The sequence below is a fragment of the Triticum urartu genome, chromosome 7A (genome assembly GCF_056163025.1).
Source record: "Triticum urartu cultivar PI428250 chromosome 7A, HENAU_Tu73, whole genome shotgun sequence".
NCBI classification, from domain to species: domain Eukaryota; kingdom Viridiplantae; phylum Streptophyta; class Magnoliopsida; order Poales; family Poaceae; genus Triticum; species Triticum urartu.
Window position 1 is genome coordinate 459,418,915 of NC_141879.1, and position 23,904 is coordinate 459,442,818.

Sequence of the window (23,904 nt, forward strand, 5' to 3'; positions counted from 1 at the left end):
AGTTCATGATAAATTTAAGTTCAATCAATCATATTACTCAAGAACTCCCACTTAGATAGACATCCCTCGAGTCATCTAAATGATCACGTGATCCATATTAACTAAACCATGTCCGATCATCACGTGAGATGGAGTAGTTTTCAATGGTGAACATCTCTATGTTGATCATATCTTACTATATGATTCACATTCGAACTTTCGGTCTCAGTGTTCCAAGGCCATATCTGTACATGCTAGTCTCGTCAAGTTTAACCCGAGTATTCCGCACGTGCAAAACTATCTTGCACCCATTGTATATGAACGTAGAGCTTATCACACCCGATCATCACGTGGTGTCTCGACACGACGAACTGTCACAACGGTGCATACTTAGGGAGAACACTTTGATGACCCACAAGTATAGGGGATCAATTCTAGCTATTTTCAATAAGTAAGAGTGTCGAACCCAACGAGGAGCAGAAGGAAATGACAACTGGTTTTCAGCAAATTAATGTCTGCAAGTGCGGAAATTGTAAGTAGCAGACTAGTTTGATAGCAAGGTAATTTGTAATGAGCATGTAACGATAGTCGTAACAAAAGTGCAGCAAGGTAGCCCAATCCTTTTGGGGAAAAGGGCAGGCCAAAACGGTCTCTTATGATAAGCAAAGCGTTCTTGAGGGTACACGGGAATTTAATCTAGTCACTTTCATCATGTTGGCTTAATTCATGTTCGGTACTTTGATAATTTGATATGTGGGTAGACCGGTGCTTAGGTGCCGTTCTTACTTGAATAAACCTCCTACTTATGATTAACCCTCTCGCAAGCATCCGCAACTACGAGAAAAGTATTAAGAATAAATTCTAACCATAGCATTAAACTTTTGGATCCAATCGGCCCCTTACAGAATAGCACATAAACTGGGGTTTAAGCTTCTGTCACTCTCGCAACCCATCATCTAATTACTACTCCACAATGCATTCCCTTAGGCCCAAATATGGTGAAGTGTCATGTAGTCGACGTTCACATGACACCACTAAGGGAATCACAACATACATACTATCAAAATATCGAACACATATCAAGTTCACATGATTACTTGCAACATGATTTCTCCCGTGACCTCAAGAACAAAAATAACTACTCACAAACTATAATCATGCTCAAGATCAAAGGGGTATTAAATAGCATATTGGATCTGAACATATAATCTTCGACCAAATAAACCATATAGTAATCAACTACAAGATGTAATCAACACTACTAGTCACCCACAAGCACCAATCTATAGTTCCGGTAACAAGATTGAACACAAGAGATGAACTAGGGTTTGAGATGAGATGGTGCTGTTTAAGATGTTGATGGAAATTGCCCTCTCCAAGATGGGAGAGTTGTTGGTGATGATGATGATGATGATTTCCCCCTCCGGGAGGGAAGTTCCCCCGGCGGAATCGCTCCGCCGGAGGGCAAAAGTGCTCCTGCCCAAGTTCCGCCTTGAGGCGGCGGCGCTCCATCCCGAAAGTCCTCTCCTTTTTTTTCTAGGTCAAAATTACCTATATACCAGAATATGGGCACCGGAGGTGGGCCTGAGTGAGCACAACCCACCAGGGCACGCCTGGGCTGCCTGGCGCGCCTAGGTGGGTTGTGCCCACCTGGTAGGCCCCCTCTGGTAGTTATTTGCTCCAATAATTCTCATATATTCTATAAAAAAATCCTCATGAAGTTTCAGCTCATTTGGAGTTGTGCAGAATAGGTAGCCTGACGTAGCTTTTTAGGTCTAGATTTCCAGCTGCCGGAATTCTCCCTCTTTGTGTGTACCTTGCATATTATGAGAGAAAAGGCATTAGAATTACTCCAAAAAGCTTTATTATGGATAAAAACATCATAAATAACACTAAGAAAACATGATGCAAAATGGACGTATCACACTTATACCTTGAAATTTAGTGAGGGGTCATCTTATAATGCTACTGCCGTACTAAGCAAAATAAGATGCATAAAAGATAAACATCACATGCAATCAAAATATGTGACATGATATGGCCATCATCATCTTGTACCTTTGATCTCCATCTCTAAGGAACCGTCATGATCTCCATCGTCACCCTCTTGACACCTTGATCTCCATCGTAGTGTCGTTGTCGTCTCGCCAACTATTGCTTCTACGACTATTGCTAACGCACAGTGATAAAGTAAAGCAATTACATGGTGATTGAATTTCATACAGTAAAGGGACAACCATAAGGCTCCTGTCAGTTGTCGATAACTTTTACAAAACATGATCATCTTGTCCAATAACGTATATCACAACATGTCTTGACCATATCACATCACACACATGCCCTGCAAAAAAAAGTTAGACGTCATCTACTTTGTTGTTGCAAGTTTTACATGGCTGCTACGGGCTTATAGTAAGAACCGTTCTTACCTACGCATCAAAAACACAATGATTTTTTGTCAAGTGTGATGTTTTAACCTTCAACAAGGACTGTCCATAGTCAAATTTGATTCAACTAAAGTTGGAGAAACAGACACCCGCCAGCCACCTTTATGCAAAACAAGTTGCATGTCTGTCGGTGGAACCGGTCTCATGAACGTGGTCATGTAAGGTTGGTACGGGCCGCTTCATCCAACAATACCGCCGAATCAAAAGAAGACATTGGTGGTAAGCAATATTACTATGATCACCCACAACTCTTTGTGTTCTACTCGTGCATATCATCTACGCATAGACCTAGCTCGGATGCCACTGTTGGGGAACGTAGCATGCAATTTCAAAAAAAATCCTACAATCAAGCAAGATCTACCTAGGAGAAGCATAGCAACGAGAGGGGGAGAGTGTGTCCACGTACCCTCATAGACCGAAAGCGGAAGCGTTAGCTTAACGCAGTTGATGTAGTCGAACGTCTTCGCGATCCAACCGATCAAGAACTGAACGTGCGGCACCTCCGAGTTATGCACACGTTCAGCTCGATGACGTCCCTCGAACTCTTGATCCAGCAAAGTGTCGAGGGAGAGTTTCATCAGCGCGACGGTGTGGTGATGTGATCCGCGCAGTGCTTCGCGTAAGCACTACGACAATATGACCGGAGGAGTAAACTGTGGAGGGGGGCACCGCACACGGCTAAGAGAACAACTGATGTGTTTTGGGGTGCCCCCCTGCCCCCGTATATAAAGGAGGAGGGGTGGAGGCCATCCCTAGGGGGGCAAGTGGGGGGAAAACGACTAGGACTCCTAGTCCTAGTCGGCCCCCTTTCCTTTCTTTTGGAGGCGGGAAAGGGAAGGAGGGGGAGAGGGTGAAGGAAAAGGGGGGCCGCGCCCCCTTCCCCTTGTCCAATTCGGACTGCCCATGGGGGGGCGTGCCACCCCTTGTGGGCTCCCTTCTCTCTCCCCTATGGCCCATGTTGGCCCATTACTTTCCCCGGGGGCTTCCGGTAACCCCTCGGTACTCCGAAAAATATCTGAAACGCTCCGAAACTATTTCGGTGTCCAAATACTATCATCCAATATATCAATCTTTACCTCTCGACCATTTCGAGACTCCTCGTCATGTCTGCGATCTCATCCGGGACTCCGAACAATCTTCGGTCACCAAAACACATGACTCATAATACAAATCGTCATCGAACGTTAAGCGTGCGGACCCTACGGATTCAAGAACTATGTAGACATGACCGAGACACATCTCCGATCAATAACAAATAGCAGAACATTGATGCTCATATTGGTTCCTACATATTCTACAAAGATCTTTATTGGTCAAATCGTAATGACAACATACGTCATTCCCTTTGTCATCGATATGTTACTTGCCCAAGATTAGATCGTCGGTATCTTCATACCTAGTTCAATCTCGTTATCGGCAAGTCTCTTTACTCGTTTCGTAATACATCATCCCGCAACTAACTCGTTTGTCACATTGCTTGCAAGGCCTATCATGATGTGCATTACCGAGAGGGCCCAGAGATACCTCTCCGATACTCGGAGTGTCAAATCTTAATCTCGATCTATGCCAACCCAACAAACACCTTCGGAGACACCTGTAGAGCATCTTTATAATCACCCAGTTATGTTGTGATGTTTGATAACACACAAGGTGTTCCTCCGGTATTCGGGTGTTTCATAATCTCATAGTCAAAGGAATATGTATAAGTCATGAAGAAAGCAATAGCAATAAAACTTAACGATCATTATGCTAAGCTAATGGGTGGGTCTTGTCCATCACATCATTCTCCTAATGATGTGATCCAGTTTATCAAATGACAACACATGTCTATGGTCAGGAAACTTAACCATCTTTGATTAACGAGCTAGTCAAGTAGAGGCATACTAGGGACACTTTGTTTTGTCTATGTATTCACACGTGTATCAAGTTTCCAGTTAATACAATTCTAGCATGAATAATAAAAAATTATCATGATATAAGGAAATATAAATAACAACTTTATTATTGCCTCTAGGACATATTTCCTTCATACTAGACATCCGGATATATATACATGGTTTTCCCAATGGTTATGCTCATTTAGTCACACCTTCGGCAGCCAAGATTGGAGAGGTCTTGTATGCTGAAACACGGTCCCATGACTTTACGAGCAAGTTCTTTCGTGTTTGGGTAAGAATAAATATTCTGAAACTGCTCAAGAGCACTGTCACTATGGTTCGTGATCTTAAGCGTCAGATCTACAAAGTTAAGTATGAAAGTTTCTCAGATAGGTATTCTGTGTGCGGCCAGGGTATACAAACCGAACCGAAAACCAAAAAACGAACAAAAAACACCATGTCAAACCAAAATTTTGGTTTTCCGGCTTTTGGTTTTAGTTTCAGTTTTGAAATCAAAAAATCATTAGCATTTTGGTTTTTTCAGTTAGAAGCTGAAAACCATTTGGTTAAACCGAATTAACAGGATTGTGGTTTTTTTGGTCAAAAAGCGTAATGGGCTGCTACAGTACAATACTTTCTAGCCCATTTAGTGCTTCAGTTTACGTGATTAGTCTGACTGCTTATTCAACTTCTCTTTTTTATCCTTTTCTGATTGGTTTTTCCTCATTATGATATATATATCATGTATTTACACGTGGAAGAGTTATGTGTTGTCTCAAAAATTCACATCAACTTTGGTTAATTTGGTTATTACCAAAAGCGAAACGAAAGTAAATGGTTATTACCGAAAACGAACCGTATCTATGTATAAAACAGTGTAAACAACAAAATAGAAATCGTATAAACCGAACTGAATCAAAACAAAAAAACTGTCTGCACACCCTAAGTGTGGAGCTACCTGGGATACATCTACAAAGAACACAGTGAAGATATCCGTCTACCCAGTGCATTGGTCTTTTAAGGATCTCGGGGCATCTCCAACGTTGACTCTCAAATCGCCCACATACATCCGGACCGCGTGGTCTGAAGGTGTTGTGTCGTCCAAAGCAGGTATGTATCAGTCCGCTTGATGGTCCGGATGTACTTTCTCCCGCAAACTGGAGACAAACTAAAGGAGGATTTGCGGGCGTCCGAACCAATGCCATGCCCGCGTCTTGTCACCCTGGCCCACCCAACCCTCCCCCTCTCCCTCACCCGTACGCGCTTTCCGCCCGAAATGGCCAGCGCCGCTCTAGAGTGTCAGTGCCACCTTCATGCCCGGCCAGAGCGGACGCAACCTCTCACTATGGTCATCACTGAAGCGGCACGTCGACCGAGTGAGCACCACTCGCATCGCTTCCCGATGCACGTGACTACTCCATGTTCAAAAGACACCACAATCGTCCGCCCGTCCATCTGCCACCCACATTAATGACACACGGTTGTCGAGGAACCTACTCCGGCATCAGTCGTCCGTCCATCTGCCGCCCACCATTGCCATTCGGCACTATATAAACTGTTGCCCTGGCCATAGCTGCATTCATCCTCCTCCGGTCCTTTCTCCTCTATGCACCACTCCCACCATGGCCTTCTTGCACTCCAAAGCTCTCTAGGACGGACTATCGCTGGAGCAGAAGAAGGAGATGGCCGCCATTGTTGTCGGCTGGTAACCGAAGGCCGACGACGTCCCAATGGTGGACAGGGCCGAGGACGAGCCGGTGCATTGCACCGTGACCATCGGCGAGGCCCGTGCCCATTACATGGCCATGGTGCAGGAGGAACGGGAGATGAGCAGTTCCTGGAGGCGCAGGACGACATGACCTACAACGTTCAGCTCCTCCAAGAGCACCAATAGGTGGAAGAGCAGCTCAACGCCGGCAAGGAGATCGCGCCGGACGCGGACGTGGCCGAGCAGGAGGCTATTCTCGAGTCCTACCGCTCAGCCCGCGAGATCCGCCTCGCCCGATGGCAGTATTGCTAGTGTCGGGCGGAACTAGAGGCCGCCTACAAGGAGTTCGACGAGGATGCGACGAGGTGTGTGGCAAGACCGGCGAGGAGGAGGACATTGCCGGCTCCGCCGAGGCCGCGCCCCGCCACCACGACCACGAAGCCGACACGTTCGCGGGCGCCGCTGGCATCGAGCAAGAGCAGTGCATGCTAGGTAGCCGCCGCTCGCGTCCCAGGAAGGCCGCCGCTCTTCCCCTCCACCTGAATCCAAGATGGCGGGTTGATAATCGGTGGCCGGTTAATCGTTCAAGCTGCGGTGGTGGAGGTTGAGGAGGCAGAGCTAGAGAGCGCAGAGGCGGAACTAGAGAAGGCAAAGGCAAGTGCTGGAGCTTTAGTTCTTGGGGCTCATGACCGAACACGGGGAACGGGCACCACTGATCATTTAGATTAGGTTTAGAATAGAAGTATGTCCAAAATTATACCTCCAGAGTCGGACGAGCTCCGCTTTTAGTTAAAATATGTCTGAATGTAATGAATTTCATCATGTTTGCATGAAATCCGTTGTGTTTGCTTGAATCTCTTCCGGTTTATATCAAAATTCACTTGGTTTGCATGAATTCCATTTAGTTCAAAATGTGGTTGAACTTTATGCGGGCGGTGTTGGATGACGGCCTCCGGCATCAGTGCCTGCGGACTGATCCTCTTGTTCTCGGACAGATGTAGGAGCAAATTTGTGGGTTAGCATTGGAGATGGGACAACATTGTAGTACATGCAAGCGGGAGGAGGCACACGAGGTGGATGTGACAGATGTGGTGGTCGGGCTACAGGAACCGGACGAATGAAACGTACACACATGGACATGAAATTTCGGACCCGAAAGTGCTTGGCAATGGTGGATGGCGTGAAGGCTTTGCCTGAGGTGGAAGACTTAACGTTGTTGTTGAGCGGCTGGTTAGCAACGCTAACCCCCGTGGTGGTCTGGATTCAAATGGGGAAGAATAAGATGAGGAATAGGAGAACACACTAAAGAAACCGACCTGATAACGAAAGAGGAGAACACACTAGTTCAAGCACCTGCCCGTCTGTAGTAACCATCCAGGTCACCTCTAGACAGTAGTAAAAACACCCTTCACAATGGTCTGTCTTTTATGGTAACTGTAGCACCTTAAATTATGAATTTAACTGAAATTACTCCAATTTTATCCATCTCCAGCCGGCCGGGCACAAACGCAGTGCACAGTCAGTGGATGAACGATACATACGCGAAGCAGATGGATCAGGATCTGGTCGATTCCTCGGGAAAAGAACGCACAACATGCAAAGCTTGCTTGATGCCACACCATGCAGTCCCACTCTAGCACCTGCTGCTCGATCGGCATGCGTGCATCAAGCAGTTCCACGGTGCAGTGCGGTTCTCGCCGGAGGAGATGGTGACAGAGAAAAGCAAAAAAAATCACGGGATTGGATTTTTGGAGCACGAGATATGATGGTTTGGCAGAGGAAATACCAAATTACCGACACCCTAGCGTACAATGGGAGAAAGGCTGTCGATACTAGCGATTTTTTGGGCTATCGGCTGCCTACTCTCTCCTCCTTCTCTCTCCTTCACCTAGATTAGTTCCTTATGTGGTATAGCTTATAGACGGCTAACAAAGCACTATTGTACATGCCCTAAAAGAAACTGACCCGACGTTATTTGGGAAGTGATCTGCGCCGGTCGACCGGCCCAATGCTTCCACCGGTCGCTGGAACATCGTCCGATTGGACAATGCTTAGCCGTCAGATCCCCTCCCCCGAGTCAACTCTCTTCTTTCTCATATCGTTCTCACACCCTAACCACCAAATCCACGCCGGCACCAGTAGCCCTCGCCGGAACCACCAGCGTGCACGTCTCTGGGTCGCGCCCGCGCACCTTCTGCCATGTGCGCGCCCTGCTGCCCCCATTCGCAGCTCCAGTTCATGTCCCACTAGAATGCAACTTCTTTCCTTGACGGTTGAAGCTTTTCCCACTGAGGTTGAAGCTTTTTCCTTGAGGTTGTAGCATCCGCGCGCCGGTTTCACCATGAATCACGTCGGCTCCAGCATCCGCGTCCCAGGTCGCTGCTCCCCGTCGATGCAGCACGCGATCACCGCGGTGGTAGCAAAAAAGCGTATCGGTTGTAGCAATCCTGGTAGCCGTGGTTACCCCATGTTGTCGCTCGTCACACCATCGCACTCCGGTTGCACCACCACACGCCAATTGCAGCAAAATTTGATCACTGGTGGTAGCTTTCCCACAGCCGTTTGCAACAAATTTGCAGCCCATCGTCGCCGGCGACACTTCATCGCCTCCTGGTTGTAGCAAAAGCAGGTGCCGGTGGTAGCTTTTCGGTTATCCGTTGCAGCAAAAAATGTGTGTCATCGTCGCGGGCAATGCTCGTCGTCACCTGGTTGTAGCAAACCCGAGCGCCGGTTGTAGCTTTCCCTGTGCCAGTTGAAGCTAATCACAAAGCCAGTTGCAGCTTCAGCACCAGTGGCAATCACCTTTAGTTCTTGCCGATTGTAGAAACGTATGACCTCGCCAAGGAGATGCACGGCCATGGCTTCCCTAGGTTGGAAGCAACCGATGGCCTCCCTTTGCAAACACCTTTCTCTCATCTGGAAAACAAAACGTAGGAAAAGGGCTCGCAGAAGCTCGCTGGCGGCGTAGGAGAAGGATACAGCCGCAACGGGGGAGGCAGATGGGAGAGCGGCGCATCTGGAGGAAGGAGAGGGAGGGAGATGGGATCTGAACGAGTGGTCGAGAGAGATCTGAACGGAGGAAGAGATGTGGATGGGACCGGCCTTGTATGACATGGCCACGTCGGGAACCAACAGGGGACGATGGATCTGGACGGTAGTGCGACTCGCGCGTGACCGGCCCAAGCTTCGGCCGGTCCACCGGTCACAAACGTTTCCCACGTTATTTTCTATTACCCAAAGGTTGTTGTCCTGTTGGAGCAAGGGAGAGACCTCTGTGCGAAAGAAAGAAGAACAATAAGGGCATCTCCAGCCGCGCCCCCAACAGGCCCCCCAGGCCACTTTTTTTATGTCAGCGCCGGAAAAAAATCCTAGTCGTGCCTCAAGATGCTAAAATCTGCCAGCTCGGCCTATTTTTGGGCCCGACGATCCCAGGCCGAACCCAGCGCACTAGGGGGCGCTTGGGGGCTCCGGTGTAAGGGAAAAACTGCGTCTGGCCCACACTGTCAGGAGAAAAGTTAGCCAGCACGTTCAGATTCGCCCCTCACCCCCCCCCCCCCCCGCGCGTGCACGTCCTCCCGCTGCCTTGCCGATCCCGGTGCCGTCTCGCCGCCCACCACCGCTAGATAGGCCATTCCCCACCAGAAAAAGGGAGAGGGTTTCGCCACGGCAACTTCTCCACCACCTTCCTGGGCGAGTTTTCCGGCGCTCCGGCCGCGCAGGGCGGGATATCGGCGGTTGTGCCCACCACGCCCGCCAGGTGTTTGACGATTTGTCTGTTCGGTGATGGACTCGAACGACGAGGAGGCACTCACGGCGCCGGTGGAGGAGGAAGCCGATGCCGACGTCTAGGACGAAGAGCATCTGATGGTCCTCGCCGCCTTGGCTGACCTGCTCGCGAGCAATGCAAAGTCGCGGCGAGGTGGCTCGACACCAGGGCGGATGAACGCAAAGAACCGGCATCGACTGGAAGGCTATTGCATGCTCCACTCCAACTACTTCGCCGATGCTCCACTACATGGGGACAAAGTATTTCGGCGCCGTTATCGGATGATCCAAAAGCTTTTCCTCGGGATTGTGAATTCCATCTGGGAGTTTGACAGCTACTTCAAGTGCAAGAAGGGTTACATCGGCAAACTTGGATTCACCTCAATCCAGAAGTGCACGATAGCTATGAGGATGCAAGCATATGGAGCTCCCGGTGATTCACTCGACGACTATGAGCGCATGGCCGAGTCCACGGCCATTGAGTGTTTCTACAAGTTTTGCAGGGCAGTGGTGGCAGTGTTTGGACCGCAATACTTGCAATCACCCGATGCCGAAGACACTGCTCGGATTCTAGCACAGAATGCAGCAAGAGGATTTCCTAGGATGCTTGGAAGCATCGACTGCATGCGTTGGAAATGGAAAAACTGTCCATTTGCTTGGCAGGGGATGTACAAAGATGCCAAAGGCGGTTGCAGTGTGGTACTTCAGGCAGTGGCCACACAGGACCTCTGGATTTGGCACTCCTTCTTTGGTATGCCAGGAACTCACAATGACATCAACATGCTGCAGTGCTCCCCTATCTTTGCCAAGCTTGTTGAAGATCATTCTCCTCCAGTGAACTTCGAGGTCAATGGGCGGCACTACAACAAGGGATACTACCTAGCAGATGGCATCTATCCGAGATGGTCTACATTTGTGAAGACTATCTCAAACCCTTTGCTAGGAGGCAAGAACTCCCACTTTACGAAGGTTCAGGAGGCTTGTAGGAAGGATATCGAGCGGGCATTTGGTGTGCTCCAATCTCGATTTGCTATTGTCCAGTACCCCACTCAGACCTGGTCGAAAGATCAAATGTGGGAGATCATGACTTGCTGTGTCATCTTGCACAACATGATCATTGAGAGCGAGCAGGAAGAGCCAGTGTTTGACACTGAACTATATTACAGGCAGGGTCCTCTTGCCTAAGTTGATCACCAACTACCGGCAACCTGGACTGCTTTCCTCAATATGCGTCAGGAGATCCGAGACCCACAGATGCATCAACAACTGCAGCAGGATCTGGTGAAGCACCTATGGAGGCTCAAGGGCAACGCCTAGCTCGACGTGTGATGAAATATGAGTTTCTATTTGTTGAACTATATAATTTGTATTGAACTATTTGATTTTTATTGATTTTCTGTGATGAACTATGTGATAAAAAATAGCTTATGTTGAATTTGCGCTAAATCACGGTGAATATGGGCCGACTTGCGCCGATAGCGGGCCGATTTTGCGCCGAAAGTGGGCTGAAAAGCGGGCAAATTAGTGCCAAAAGTGGGTCAATATCGACGTTTGGGGGACCTGGGGACGGCGACTGGGAACCCAATCGCCCCCAAGCGGATTTTAGCGCCGGTTCATCCCCAGACGGCGATTTTTCATGCCCACTGGAGAGGGGCGACGGTTGGAGATGCTCTAACAAAAACAAATTTCGATCCTCGGTTTGCGAGCTCACGGGCTACACTGCTGGCCACTACGCCAACTTCAGCTTTGTGTATAATACAAGGGTGCGACCTAGTTAAGGGTAAAAGACCCAGTTTTGCATTGATTTTCCGTGTTTTTGTTTCTGTTTTATCTTTCTTTTTTTTCTTGTTTCTCTCTGTTTCTTTATTTGTTTTCACCATATTTTACTTTCTTCCTTTTACGTCTTTTTTGTTTTTCTTCACCGTTTTTTGTTTTTCTTTTCGTTCTACTTTCAGTTTTTCTTTGTTTCTTTCATTGTTTTTATCATTTTTGGTATTTCTTGGTTTGCATTCTACATTTTTCCTATATACGTGGCGCTTGAGGGTTGTGGCGCCATCAACCTCAGCTGGCACGCGCTATGGGCCGGCCCAGCTAACCACAAATCACTCGTTTGCTTCCCAAGCCCTAGGTCGCTCGCTCGCCTAGTTCGACCGGCTGACAAATGACTTGTTTTCCCTCAAAAAAAAATGACTTGTTAACAGTTGAAGTGTCAAAACGTTGACCATTCACCTTTTTAAAATATCAAAAAAATTAAAAGGAAAGAGATAATGTTTGCAAATTAAAAAAATCATAATTTGATAAAAATGTGGCTTTAAAAATTCATGATTTGTCTTTTAAAAAGCCATGAAATATGGCAAAAAGGTTCATAATTTTGAAAAAAAATTTGAAACTTTTCATGAAATTTGGGGGGAAAATTTCACGGATTTGACTAAAAATGACATGGATTTGGGAAAAGATCACGCATTTAAAAAATCTTCAATTTTCAATTAAACTTTCACGAATTAAAACAAAGTTCTCTGGATTTCGAAAAAAAAGTCACGGGTTTGAAAGAAGTTCATCGACTTTTCACAAATTTGAAAAACGTTCATCAATTTTGAAAATATGTTACGAGTTCGAAAAAATTGTGAAAAAAAACGTTCACAAATTTGAAAAAACATCACCTGATTTTTGAAAAAAAAAGGCTCGCAGATTTAAGAAAAGTTCATTGATTGTGATAAAAATAAATTTCAAAAATTTGAATAAAGTTAATCAATTTTGAAACAGCTGACATATTTCAAAAAATGTTTACAAATTTGATAAAGTTCACGATCTGAATAAAGTTCCAAATTTGATATTTTTTTATGTATTTTAGAAAATAAAAAAGAAGAAGGAACAATAAAAAATAAAAATCCAAGTGAAAAAACAGATGAAAAATTGGCAAAGAAAAAAAGTCTAGAAGGCACAGAATAAGAAACAACAGAAGTATTAGAAAACATAGTATGTGAGCCGTCCGAGTTGGTTATTGAATTTGGAAGAAATTTTTTTTTGAGACATTTGGAAGAAAAAAGTGAGGTTCTGAGTTCAAATCTCACGACCCACGTCTCCTTTTGAAGGTTGAAAAAGAAGAAAAATGGGCCGAGCCCAGGATGCGGAGGGTGTACACCGGATTGTTCTGTTGCCTTAAACTGGAGTGGGGGAAGGGAATGAGGGAGGTCCTATCGGGTGCTTCAGGTGCCCGAACTCCTCCCTGGCGCTCGCTACGCCGCTTAGTTGGGCCGACCGACAAAAACGCGCAGACAGTGAACGCGGTAGATCTCGCTGAAGCGTCTACAATACTTGGGTCGGCCCATATTCAGATCCCTGGTCTCCTATGGGATCGCCACTCCACTGGGAGCTCCTATCGGGCTTCAGGCACCGAACTCGTCCCTGACGCTCGCTATGCGCTTAGTTGGGTCGGCCCACAAAAAGGTAGTGAACGCAAAAACAACTCTACAAGTCCCGAACTCATGCACATCGAGGTCACCGTGACTCCCACTAGCCACTCGAGCTACCTAACGTTAGTGATTTGTGTCAGCGACAAATGCATAATAAACACAGTCGCCACGCTAATAATAGCACAGAACCATCTACTATATCGCTTAATTATTTTTGAATTATTTGGAAAAGGCGTGAATTAATAAAAGTTCATGGATTTTGAATCAAGTTCACAAACCAGAAAAAGTTTCATTGATTTTCAAAAAAAATTTATCAAATTTGAAAAAATGATCTTGGGCTTTGAAAAGAAAAATCGTTGAATTTGAAAATAGTTCATCAAATTTGAGAAACATTCATCAAATTTGAAAAAAAAAGTTAACGGATTTCCCAAAAAATCATAAAATTTGAAATAGTCCATAGAATTTTTAAAAAACCCATCAAATTTGAAAAATGTTCATTGAATTTGAAAAAAAGTTCATGGAATTTGAAAAATGTTCATCAAAATGGAAGGAAGGTTCATGAATTTTCAAAAAAATCATGGGCTTGAAAATAGTTCATCAAGTTTTAAATAAAGTTCATCGAATTTGAAAAAAAAAGTCACCGAATTTGGAAAGTGTTCATCAAATTTGAATAATGTTCATGAAATTGAAAAAAGTTCATGAATTTTCAAAAAAAGTTCATCGATTTGAAAATAGTTCATCGAGTTTGAAAAAAAGTTCAACAAATTTGAAATAAAAGTTCATTGAATTTGAAAAACATACGTCAAATTTGAAAATGTTCATCAAAATTGAAGAAAAGTTCATGAATTTCCAAAAAAGGTCATCAAGTTTGAAAAAAAGTTCATGCATTTTCAAAAAAAGTTCATCGAGTTTGAAAAAGAAGTTCATCAAATTTGAAAAAAGTTCATGCCTTTTGGGAAAATAAAAAAAAGTAAAGAAAATGAAAATAAAAAACAAAAAGGGAAAAAAGAAAAGAAATAGAGTAGAAAAAGAAAGAAAAACAAATAAAACCGGTCCCAAAAAAACCAGATAAAAAAGTAAAGCCGGCTGGGAACCCAGGCTTCGAGTGAGAAGACTAAAAGGGAGAAACGAAGTAATAAGCACAAAGCGCTAGCTTTGCTAGTGGTTATCGGCGATGTCCTACGTAGAACAGGTCTGCAGCGGGGGCACAATCAGGGACAAGTTTGATGAGGATAATAGTATGTCAGAGGATGAGACTAGCTTGTTGGCTTTTTTTTATAGAAGAAAACTTCGTGGGCACCAAATGATCAAGGCGAGACTTGAACCCTGATGGGCTGGCTGCAAACTCCCACGCCTTGCCAACTGAGCTACCCTCAGTTCTCATCCACCTTGTGATGATACCGATGCATCAAACTCCCCTAGCATATTTTAAATGTTTAGAACTTTTTCTTTAAAAAAATAGCACATTACACAACATAGATGTATGTTGTCGCAAAATTTCAAATTAAAATTTTAAAATAGTGTATGTTGCCTCAAAATCTCAAACTAAAATTTAAAACATAGCTTAGAAAACAAAATGATAAATTTGACACTAAATAGTACATAAATAAACTGGGCTTTAGATTTGGCCGCTTGTCACATTGATGTCTAATTAATCATTTTCGTATCTCGAGCATTGTTTTGAATTTTGATATGAACTTTTATGATAGTATACATTGATGTTGAGTCAATATGCTAGATTTTAGAAGAAAAAAAAACTCAGGTTTTCAGGGCATTGCATTCTCACCAAGCCCCTTTCATACAACCTATGCTTTCTCTCTCTGAAAGGCCTCTGATTTCATGATCCAATTTGAAAAACTGGCTGAAAATTGTAGCTCTAGCTGAAAGAAATCCCCCACTCAAGTTAGGCCCTGGAAAACCAACCAATGGAAAGAATGCGCGACTGAGGCCCTCGTAAATCAAATTATTATTTGAACTATAGCGGCAAATCTCTTGATATCGGAGGCTGGTTTCTAGGCATAGGAGCCGTCATGCACCCCAACTTGTACAAAAAGGATCAGAGGTCAATATTAGTTAATGAATTATGATATTTGTGAAACATACATTGATGTTGTTAATGTGCTAGATTTTTAAACAAGGAACTTCAATGAAGCCAGATTCTATTTTTGGGAGTGGGAATTCATAAGTCAATAAAAAAGTGGAAGAGCATGAAGCTTCATTCCCTTGCAAGCTGATATGGCGCCTGGCATTTAGATTCAAAACAGAGCAATCTCGGGCCGCAGCTTCTAAGAATCTCAAACTTTGCCAAGAACCCAGCTAGCAGGTTTTGCAGCGACCCTCCCAGAGAGCATAACAAGCGGACTACAACTGTACTTACTTGAGGGGGAGTTGACCGGCTGCAATACATTGGGATTCAATAATCTGCTGCACAAAATCTGGTTTGAAAGCTTAACCTGAGGGACCCTTAAGCCATTGCAGCAACACAATTCTGGCTAAAGCTGCACAAAATCTGGTTCTGGAAGCTGAACCCAAGGGACCCTTAACAACCATTGCGACAGTAAACGTCCTAACTCAAACACAGTTCTGGCTCTCAACAAGGGCGTCAAACATCTGAACCAAAAATCCGAGCAGGCACAGACGAGGCGAAAAGCCCCACAGAAAGGAAGAGAAATAAGATTATTCAGGCAAACACAAGTACTGGACTGAACGATTTATATAATCTTCACAAACCACAACCAAAAAAGAGTACTTGATTAGCAACTCCATTACAGATAGTACTAGTTGATGCGGAAAACAGAAGGTAACTCATGTCCAACTAACATGAACCAGGCGTCGTCTGGCGACACCATCCACATTTATTCTTCGCATAGACAAAGCAGGGACACCTCTGACCAAAGGAAATCAGAACGCTCTACTGAGTCTTGGCCATGTGGCGGATCAGATCGACAACGCGGTTGCTGCACAGAAATAAGATTCAAGTGTTACAGGCTGAAGCTGAAGCGATGAAACAGAGACATTGGATAGCGTGTTGTAGAAACAAATCCGTTATATGGCAACTAACCTGTAACCCCACTCGTTGTCGTACCACGAGACGAGCTTGACGAAATGGTCGTTCAGAGCAATTCCAGCCTTGGCATCAAAGATGCTCGACCTGAATGGAAAAAATACAACATGGAGAAACAGTTACCATCTGATAACACTCGGTAGCTCTTGTCAGCAGCATTAAGGCATCAATCATACCTGCTGTCACCGACAAAGTCAGTGGAGACCAAATCTTCCTCGACATAACCCATGATCCCCTTGAGTTTTCCCTCAGATGCAGCCCTGAAAATAATTTGAATACTCATCAGTGACATTTGAGTCACATGGGCAGGCAGGCAGGAATTAGAAGTAGATCTTTCTCAACAATAACTCTTATACTTCTCTTAGGAGATACTCTAAGATTTAAGACTTACTTGATAGCCTTCTTGATGTCATCGTATGATGCAGCCTTCTCGGTTCTAACAGTGAGATCAACAACTGACACATCCACAGTGGGAACCCGGAAAGACATACCGGTAAGCTTGCCATTCAGCTCAGGAAGAACCTTGCCAACAGCCTGAAACACATCAGATCATTAGGTGAAGTGATGTACTCCAATTAAGAAGAAAACTGCATGCTACCATTTTTACTGCAATCAACTATCTGGTCCACTGGGAGCTCACAAATGACATAAGCATGCACAATGTTTAAGTATTTCAATTCGCAATCACAGAATAATCTCGTAAGGAAGAACATGTATGCAATATGCACAACATAAACAACAGGCAAAAAAGTAAGGGTCTGTCTAGGACACATCTAGATGTGACATAGTTATGTCACATCTAACCTGATGTCCACTATGTTTGTGGTCTATTTTTTTTTTGTCCCAGCTTTTTTTTCTGTTCCTTGTTGCTGCGTTATTTGTGGGAGCTTAGATGTGACATCCAGAAAACATCTAGATGTGAATTAGACAAACTGAAAAAGTAAGCAGTCCATTCAAAACAGTGTCTGAAAACAAATGCACAATATGCTGTTCGTGGCGTACCTTGGCAGCACCAGTGCTGCTGGGAATGATGTTAAAGCTTGCGGCCCTGCCACCTCTCCAGTCCTTGCTCGAGGGACCATCAACGGTCTTCTGTGTGGCTGAGAGGCAGGTACACCAATGTCAAGTTGAAGAGATTACTAAGGCAGATAAGTTAAGAGCACTGCCAAACAACCAACAAAATCTTACCAGTGATGGCATGAACAGTGGTCATCAAACCCTCAATAATACCGAAGTTGTCATTAATGATCTGGTGAATGATGATAAACATTATTACAAACTGATCCACAATTCCAAAAGTAGTCAAGGTAAGACAACGTGAAGAAACAAAACACACCTTTGCTAGGGGAGCAAGGCAGTTAGTGGTGCAGCTAGCATTTGAGACAATGTTAACGTCTGAGGTGTACTTGTCCTCATTGACACCAACCACAAACATAGGGGCATCTTTGCTTGGGGCAGAGATGACCACCTTCTTGGCACCACCCTAACATTCAGTGAAAATGTAAGTTAGCATCACATCACTAGTGTTGGAAATACATTGCAAAAGCTAAGTCCCTGAAGAACAGTGGCACTTGCATACAGCTAGCATAAACAAATAATTAAAATAATTTAGAATAATTCAGTAATTGAGATAAAGCAATAAATTTGATGGTTACTATGACAGAGTGGACTACATGAAGTCAGTGTTTACAACTAGCATACCAGAAGCAACCAAACCAACTAAACAAATTGGGACAAGCAGCATTAGAGACTCTGCTTTGCTCTCCTCTCCTGGAGGTTGCGTGTGTGATTTTCTCGTAAATAAATAAATATACATGGAGCAGGACACAATTTCTAACTGAAGTTCAGGTTTCTTTCTCAGCCTTGTATTCAAAGGATCAGAAAAGGTATACATATAGTGATATAGATCGGAAATAGAGTGTGAATGAGCAAAAACCAGAACATCAATTATACCTTCAAGTGAGCAGCGGCCTTGTCCTTGTCAGTGAAGACACCGGTGGACTCCACAACGTAATCGGCACCAGCCTCACCCCACGGGATCTCCTCAGGGTTCCTTTTAAGCAAAAGAACATCGAAAATTAGTTTCACAACTTAATAAACACAAACCATCCGAAGAGGCTATAATACCAATAAATAGTACCTGACGCCGAAGACGGTAACTGGCTTCTCGCCAAAGAGCAGCGTCTTGTCGTCCTTGAGCTTGATGTCACTGTGCTTCCAGTGGCCGTGAACGGTGTCGTACTTGAACATGTAGGTCTGCACATCACACAAACCACAGAATTCAACTCAATTAAACGATCAAACCCAGCAGAATCATGATATCTAAAGGCATGGTACAGAAGCGACCAATACTAGCAAGCATAATGAACAAACAATATACTCAGATCGTAGAAATAACACTGCAGGATATATTATCAAATCGTAAAAGGATAACCATGGAACTAACTATTAACAAGCTACAGACCACTCCAAAGTCACGCTAACTCTCAGACCTCATAGAACGCTAACAGAACAACACAAGCAGCAGGCATGCTAACAGAATAGATCAACAGGTAAAACCACTCTAAAACCTTCCAGACCACCAGATCTAGCGATCGGAGCGTGTGAAAATCACAGATCGAGGGGCATACCATGTACTCGGTGGTGATAAATGGGTCGTTGACGGCGACGAGCTCGACATCGTCGCTCTGGAGGGCGACCCTGGCGACGAGCCTCCCGATCCTTCCGAAACCTGAGCAAAAACAGCCACTCGAGTCAAAACAGAGGCACACCAGCACCGATCGGTGAATCCAGAGGCGCGCGCGAGAAAGTGACAGAGAAACTCACCGTTGATTCCGATCTTAATCTTGCCTGCATGCGTCCCAAACCAAGCAGAAAGAGCAAACGAGCAAAATCAATCAGCGAAAAACAACAATCATTCATATCAGGAGACGAAGCAGCAGCAATTCGAAGAGCAATTTACCCATGGCGAGGGAGTGGAACTGCCGCTGCGACGCGAGACGGGGATGGGAGGTTGGCTGGGGACGGGACGGGAGAAGTGTCTGGAAGCTGATATGGAGAGGTGGGGAGGGTTTAAGCCGCTGGTTTTATAAAGCCTGGAGAGGAAAAGGCGAAGTGGAATATCGGGAGACTAAAACAAATCCAGACGAATTGATTTCGGGCGAGGTGCGCGGCTGACCTGTCCCTTCCACGCCTTTTTCCACAAGGCGGGCCCTCCGGGTGCCTCTGTGAGCAGTGGGCCCGGCTGCCGGCGCGGCCCACGTGTCATTGCGAAGCCTGGAGGTAGGTAGGTAGACGTCCCGTGGGCGCCCGTGGTTTCTCGGGCAAGAAAGAAAGGGAAAAGAATGCGAGGGGCATTTGCTGCCGTTCGTGCGGTGCGGCGTGGTTTCTCGCGCAAGAAAGAATATGGCATTTTTGCTTTCCCTCGGGTGCCAGGGAGAAAAATACTCGGCTTTCCAATAATGCGGCTAAACAAACGGACGCCAAGTGGGATTTGATTTTTTGGACGGGAATTGTTCGTTTTGCTTGGGGACAGTGAGTGGGGTTCTCCTTCTGCCTCTACGTGGCACCGTCTGGATGGTTCTGTGGCTGTGATGACTGGGATGGGTAGCAGGTGGTCCGGAAGGTTGGGTGGCCGCCGACGAGGGCAAGCGGCGGCGACCCCCGCGTGTTTGTCCGACGCGGACGGGGTGGAATCCGGCTGCCCGGGATCCTCTGAGGCGTGGAGAACTGTGGCGTCTTTGCTGGCTTGACGTTTCTCCATGTTCAGTTCAGTACGTACTCCTACTTAGTTGCTGGGGTACTACATGTCAAGACGATACTACGTGCACGACAAGGAGACGACGGCCAAATCCAGCCGTCTGCTTCACTTTACTGTTGTGCATGAATGAGTTGATCTGCGTTGTCGTTCAGGAATCGTCCACACACCATCGTGTGTATAGCAGCGCTGTACTGGGATGAAACTACTGTAAAGACGATACTGCGTGCATGACAAGGAGAAGACGGCCAAATCCAGCCGTCTGCTTCACTTTACTGTTGTGCATGGATGAGTTGATCTGCGTTGTCGTTCAGGAATCGTCCACACACCATCGTGTGTATAGCAGCGCTGTACTGGGACGAAACTACTGTAAAGACGATACTGCGTGCATGACAAGGAGAAGACGGCCAAATCCAGCCGTCTGCTTCACTTTACTGTTGTGCATGGATGAGTTGATCTGCGTTGTCGTTCAGGAATCGTCCACACACCATCGTGTGTATAGCAGCGTTGTACTGGGACGAAACTACTGTAAAGACGATATTGCGTGCATGACAAGGAGAAGACGGCCAAATCCAGCCGTCTGCTTCACTTTACTGTTGTGCATGAATGAGTTGATCTGCATTGTCGTTCAGGAATCGTCCACACACCATCGTGTGTATAGCAGCGCTGTTACTGGGAACCGCGGGCACCGCACGTGAAGCCAAACAGCGACAGGAAAGGGCGGGCACGGAGGATCCGGAGACCTGTCCTCGACGGCCGACGGGCGTCCCGTGGCGCGGTGGGGTCTCCGACCACGACCAGCTACGCATCGAGAGGCTGATGGCCGGATATGCCCGTGCCTTGGTGCGGATAATTTCCGGTCTGCCACCAGGTGGAGGCCGCGAATATGCTGACACATATGCCGCTGCCTTTCCAGACGCTTCTCCAAATTTCCTATTTAGCCCTCGGTTTAGCAGCCTGCTTTGGTCACCTGCTTGGTCACCGCGCACGCTCGATGCGAGTTAGGAAAATGTCGCGGTCATCGTTCGTCGGGTTCCCGCAAGCACAACCGCCGCGGGCGACCGATGCGCGGCGGCGCCCACGGTTAGAGCAACTCTGGGGCGATCCAACGGACGAAGATTTTTTTCGTTCGGCTCGGTCACCCGTTCCGCGTCGATCCATACGTGTCGATCCATACGTGTCGGTGTGGGATCGGCAACGCGCCTAATGCGTCGATCCATACGTGTCGGCATGGCCGGCTGGCCGTCCAAGTTTATATTGATGATTTGCATTTAAACATGTCAAATACAAATAAAAATGTTTCACATAGTTTTACAAACGAATAAAAGAAGATACATTTATTAGTTGCCGACATGAGCCCACATATACTCAACCAAATCATTTTGCAGTTGCACGTGAGTTTTCCAATCATGCATGTCTTCATGAAATTAGGTGAATTGCTCAAACGTTGCTGCTACTCCATGCTCAGCCACAACATTTCTCACCTTGAAACTAAAACCCTTGATGTAGCGACCCGACCTCAAACGGTCAAGTCTCTGTACTTCAGTGTCATCCTGGATCGGTAATGCTGACAAACACAGTACTTGAATGATTTATAACAGAGTAACAATCACACACTTATTACATACAATGTCTCAAAAGAGAAATTATTTCAATAAATATGCTTAAGGTCGTCTAATACGATAACAGCGAAAGGCTTGAAAGATAAAGTGAGTCCATCAACTCCAACGATATAGCTGAGCTGCACAGCAACGACCTAACGAACCTTACTCCTCGTCTTAAAAGTCTGCAACATGATACGTTACAACCCGAAAATGGGTCAGCACATGGGATATGCTGGCAATATAACACAGTAGAGCAAAAACAGAATAATACTATCACTATATGCATATTTGGCTGGTGGAAAGCTCTATGGTTAAAGTTTTTGCAAAAAGCCAATTTTCCCTACAATAAAGGAATATATTTTATTTAACTATCATGGTAGTTGAAACATCATTGAGAAAGTTTCTCCAACTCAATCCCAATTAAAAGTAATTATCAACCCAACAATATTAATTTGGAGTGATGAGATACATATGATAATCCAAGTACTAAATACTCAAGATGTCCATAACCGGGGACACGGCTAAACATGATTAGATTGTACACTCTGCAGAGGTTTGCGCACTTTTCCCCAGAAGATTCGATCTCCTCCGTTGTATTTCTCGCACTACATGATGTTTAAGAAACGGATGACCGAGACACTGTCTTTCAGAAGCATTTACTCTAACCCCGAGTAGACAGTACCAACCTACATCCCTCTACATATGCTAGCCTACCACTAGAAGAGGTCATGCAACTTACTCAACTATGCTAGAGCCCATAATAGCTTGTGGCTGCACACGGAAGTTTCTAGCGTGAAATATCTCAGTTCCCTCTGAGCCTGGGTGGCGGACCTTAGGATTATCACACGGGTACTCCGGGATATCCTAGGACAACACTGGATTCTCCATGTGCCCGACAAGCAATCCACCCAGATGTGTATTAAAGTTGCCACCTTAAGTTGAACCATTAATTAACAAACTCACATCTGTCATGGATTCACTCACCCCAAACCACGTCTGCGAGCATAGCATGACAATATAAGCAATACGTAGAAGTAACTCCTAAGGGTTTGATAATAACAGGGCAATAGGTTCTACCTCATTAACTACTTCCCAATCCCACATGTTATCAAGTCCTAACCATGCAATGTTTGAGGGTTGAAACCAATGCATAAAAACTGGGTGATAAAAGGATATGATCAAAGTGTTACTTGCCTTGCTGATGATCCGCAAAACCTAGGGACTCGTAGTAGCACGCTTCGCACTCCGGGTGTTCTATCGCAAACAAAAAAACAATAGCATACATAAACAAACAAGCGAAGAAGCACGGTAAAACATGAATAAGAAGATCTAACCAGAAAGTTCAACTTAAGAACTCCGGTTTGCAAAAAGAATCAAATCAAACGGAGCAACGAAACCCAAACGGCGAAAGAAACAAGATCCAATTACTAATCCGGACTAAAGTCAAATTTTACTGTACCAAAATCTTGTTCAAGTTGGTTAAACGGAAAGAGGGCTTCGAGAGGAAGATCTACGCGCTTGAATCGCCCGATTCCGATAAACGAGCGAAAAGATAAACTAAAACGAAAATCGGATCAGAAATCACGATCGAAAATAATCACGGAAAAATCTGAGAAAAAGAAAAACTGACGAACAGGCTAACGAACGAACGTTCGTTGTCTGCGGCTAAACAGTGAAAACCGTTCGTTAAAACGAACGTACGGACGAACGTCCACTAAATAACTAAACCGAAAAAACCAAAACTAGGGTTTATGAAATAAAATAGATCGTTTTTTTAACCGGCGGCTACCTCGTACTACGGCGGCGGTGGCGCGGCGGCTCCGGCAGCGGCGGTCGGTGGCGCGGGGCGGCGACAGCGGCGCGGCGGCGGGGAGGTGGCAGCGGCGCGATGGCGACGACGGTGGCTAGGGTTAGGGTTCGGGGGCGGGGCGCGGCTGGGCTGGCTCGGGTGCGGGGCGCGGCTTATAAGAGGGCCGGCCCGAGGTCTCGTGGCCGGGTACGGCCCGAAGTCGGTTACCTTTTAAAAAAAATTCCGACACGCAGAAAAAGAAAGAAAAGAAATACTAAACGGACTCCAAAAATCCCGAAATAAATTTTCCCCGTCCTCTAAAAATTGGCCGGACAAGGTGAACATTTATTTGGGCCTAAAATGCAATTTTGGAAAACGCACTTTTTTCCTAATTCAAATAAAATAGCGATAAAACTCCGAATAAAATCCTTATTTGATTTTAATATTTTATCTCCAATATTTCCTTATTTCGAGGACGTCATTTTATCCTCTCTCTTATATTTT

General features: G+C 45.5%; 1 protein-coding gene and 1 pseudogene across 2 annotated transcripts; one reads left to right on the top strand and one right to left on the bottom strand.

The window, feature by feature from the left end:
* Window positions 1-9,872: 9,872 nt before the first annotated feature.
* LOC147959936 (uncharacterized) lies at window positions 9,873-11,090 on the top strand (annotated as a pseudogene).
* Window positions 11,091-15,843: 4,753 nt separating this feature from the next.
* On the bottom strand, window positions 15,844-19,368 carry LOC125519855 (glyceraldehyde-3-phosphate dehydrogenase 1, cytosolic). 2 transcript variants are annotated; one of them, XM_048684632.2, is made up of 12 exons: window positions 19,213-19,368; window positions 19,077-19,100; window positions 18,881-18,981; window positions 18,391-18,506; window positions 18,204-18,303; window positions 17,587-17,733; window positions 17,439-17,499; window positions 17,253-17,350; window positions 16,642-16,784; window positions 16,427-16,510; window positions 16,248-16,337; window positions 15,844-16,143 (listed from the first exon to the last, which is right to left on the bottom strand). In XM_048684632.2, exons 1-12 carry the CDS (start codon window positions 19,214-19,216, stop codon window positions 16,098-16,100), a joined length of 1,014 nt encoding a protein of 337 aa, XP_048540589.1. In that variant the 5' UTR covers window positions 19,217-19,368; the 3' UTR covers window positions 15,844-16,097. The 2 variants fall into 2 exon arrangements, with proteins under 2 accessions (XP_048540589.1, XP_087392156.1); XM_087536030.1 differs by having other exon boundaries at window positions 17,439-17,733.
* Window positions 19,369-23,904: the final 4,536 nt, after the last annotated feature.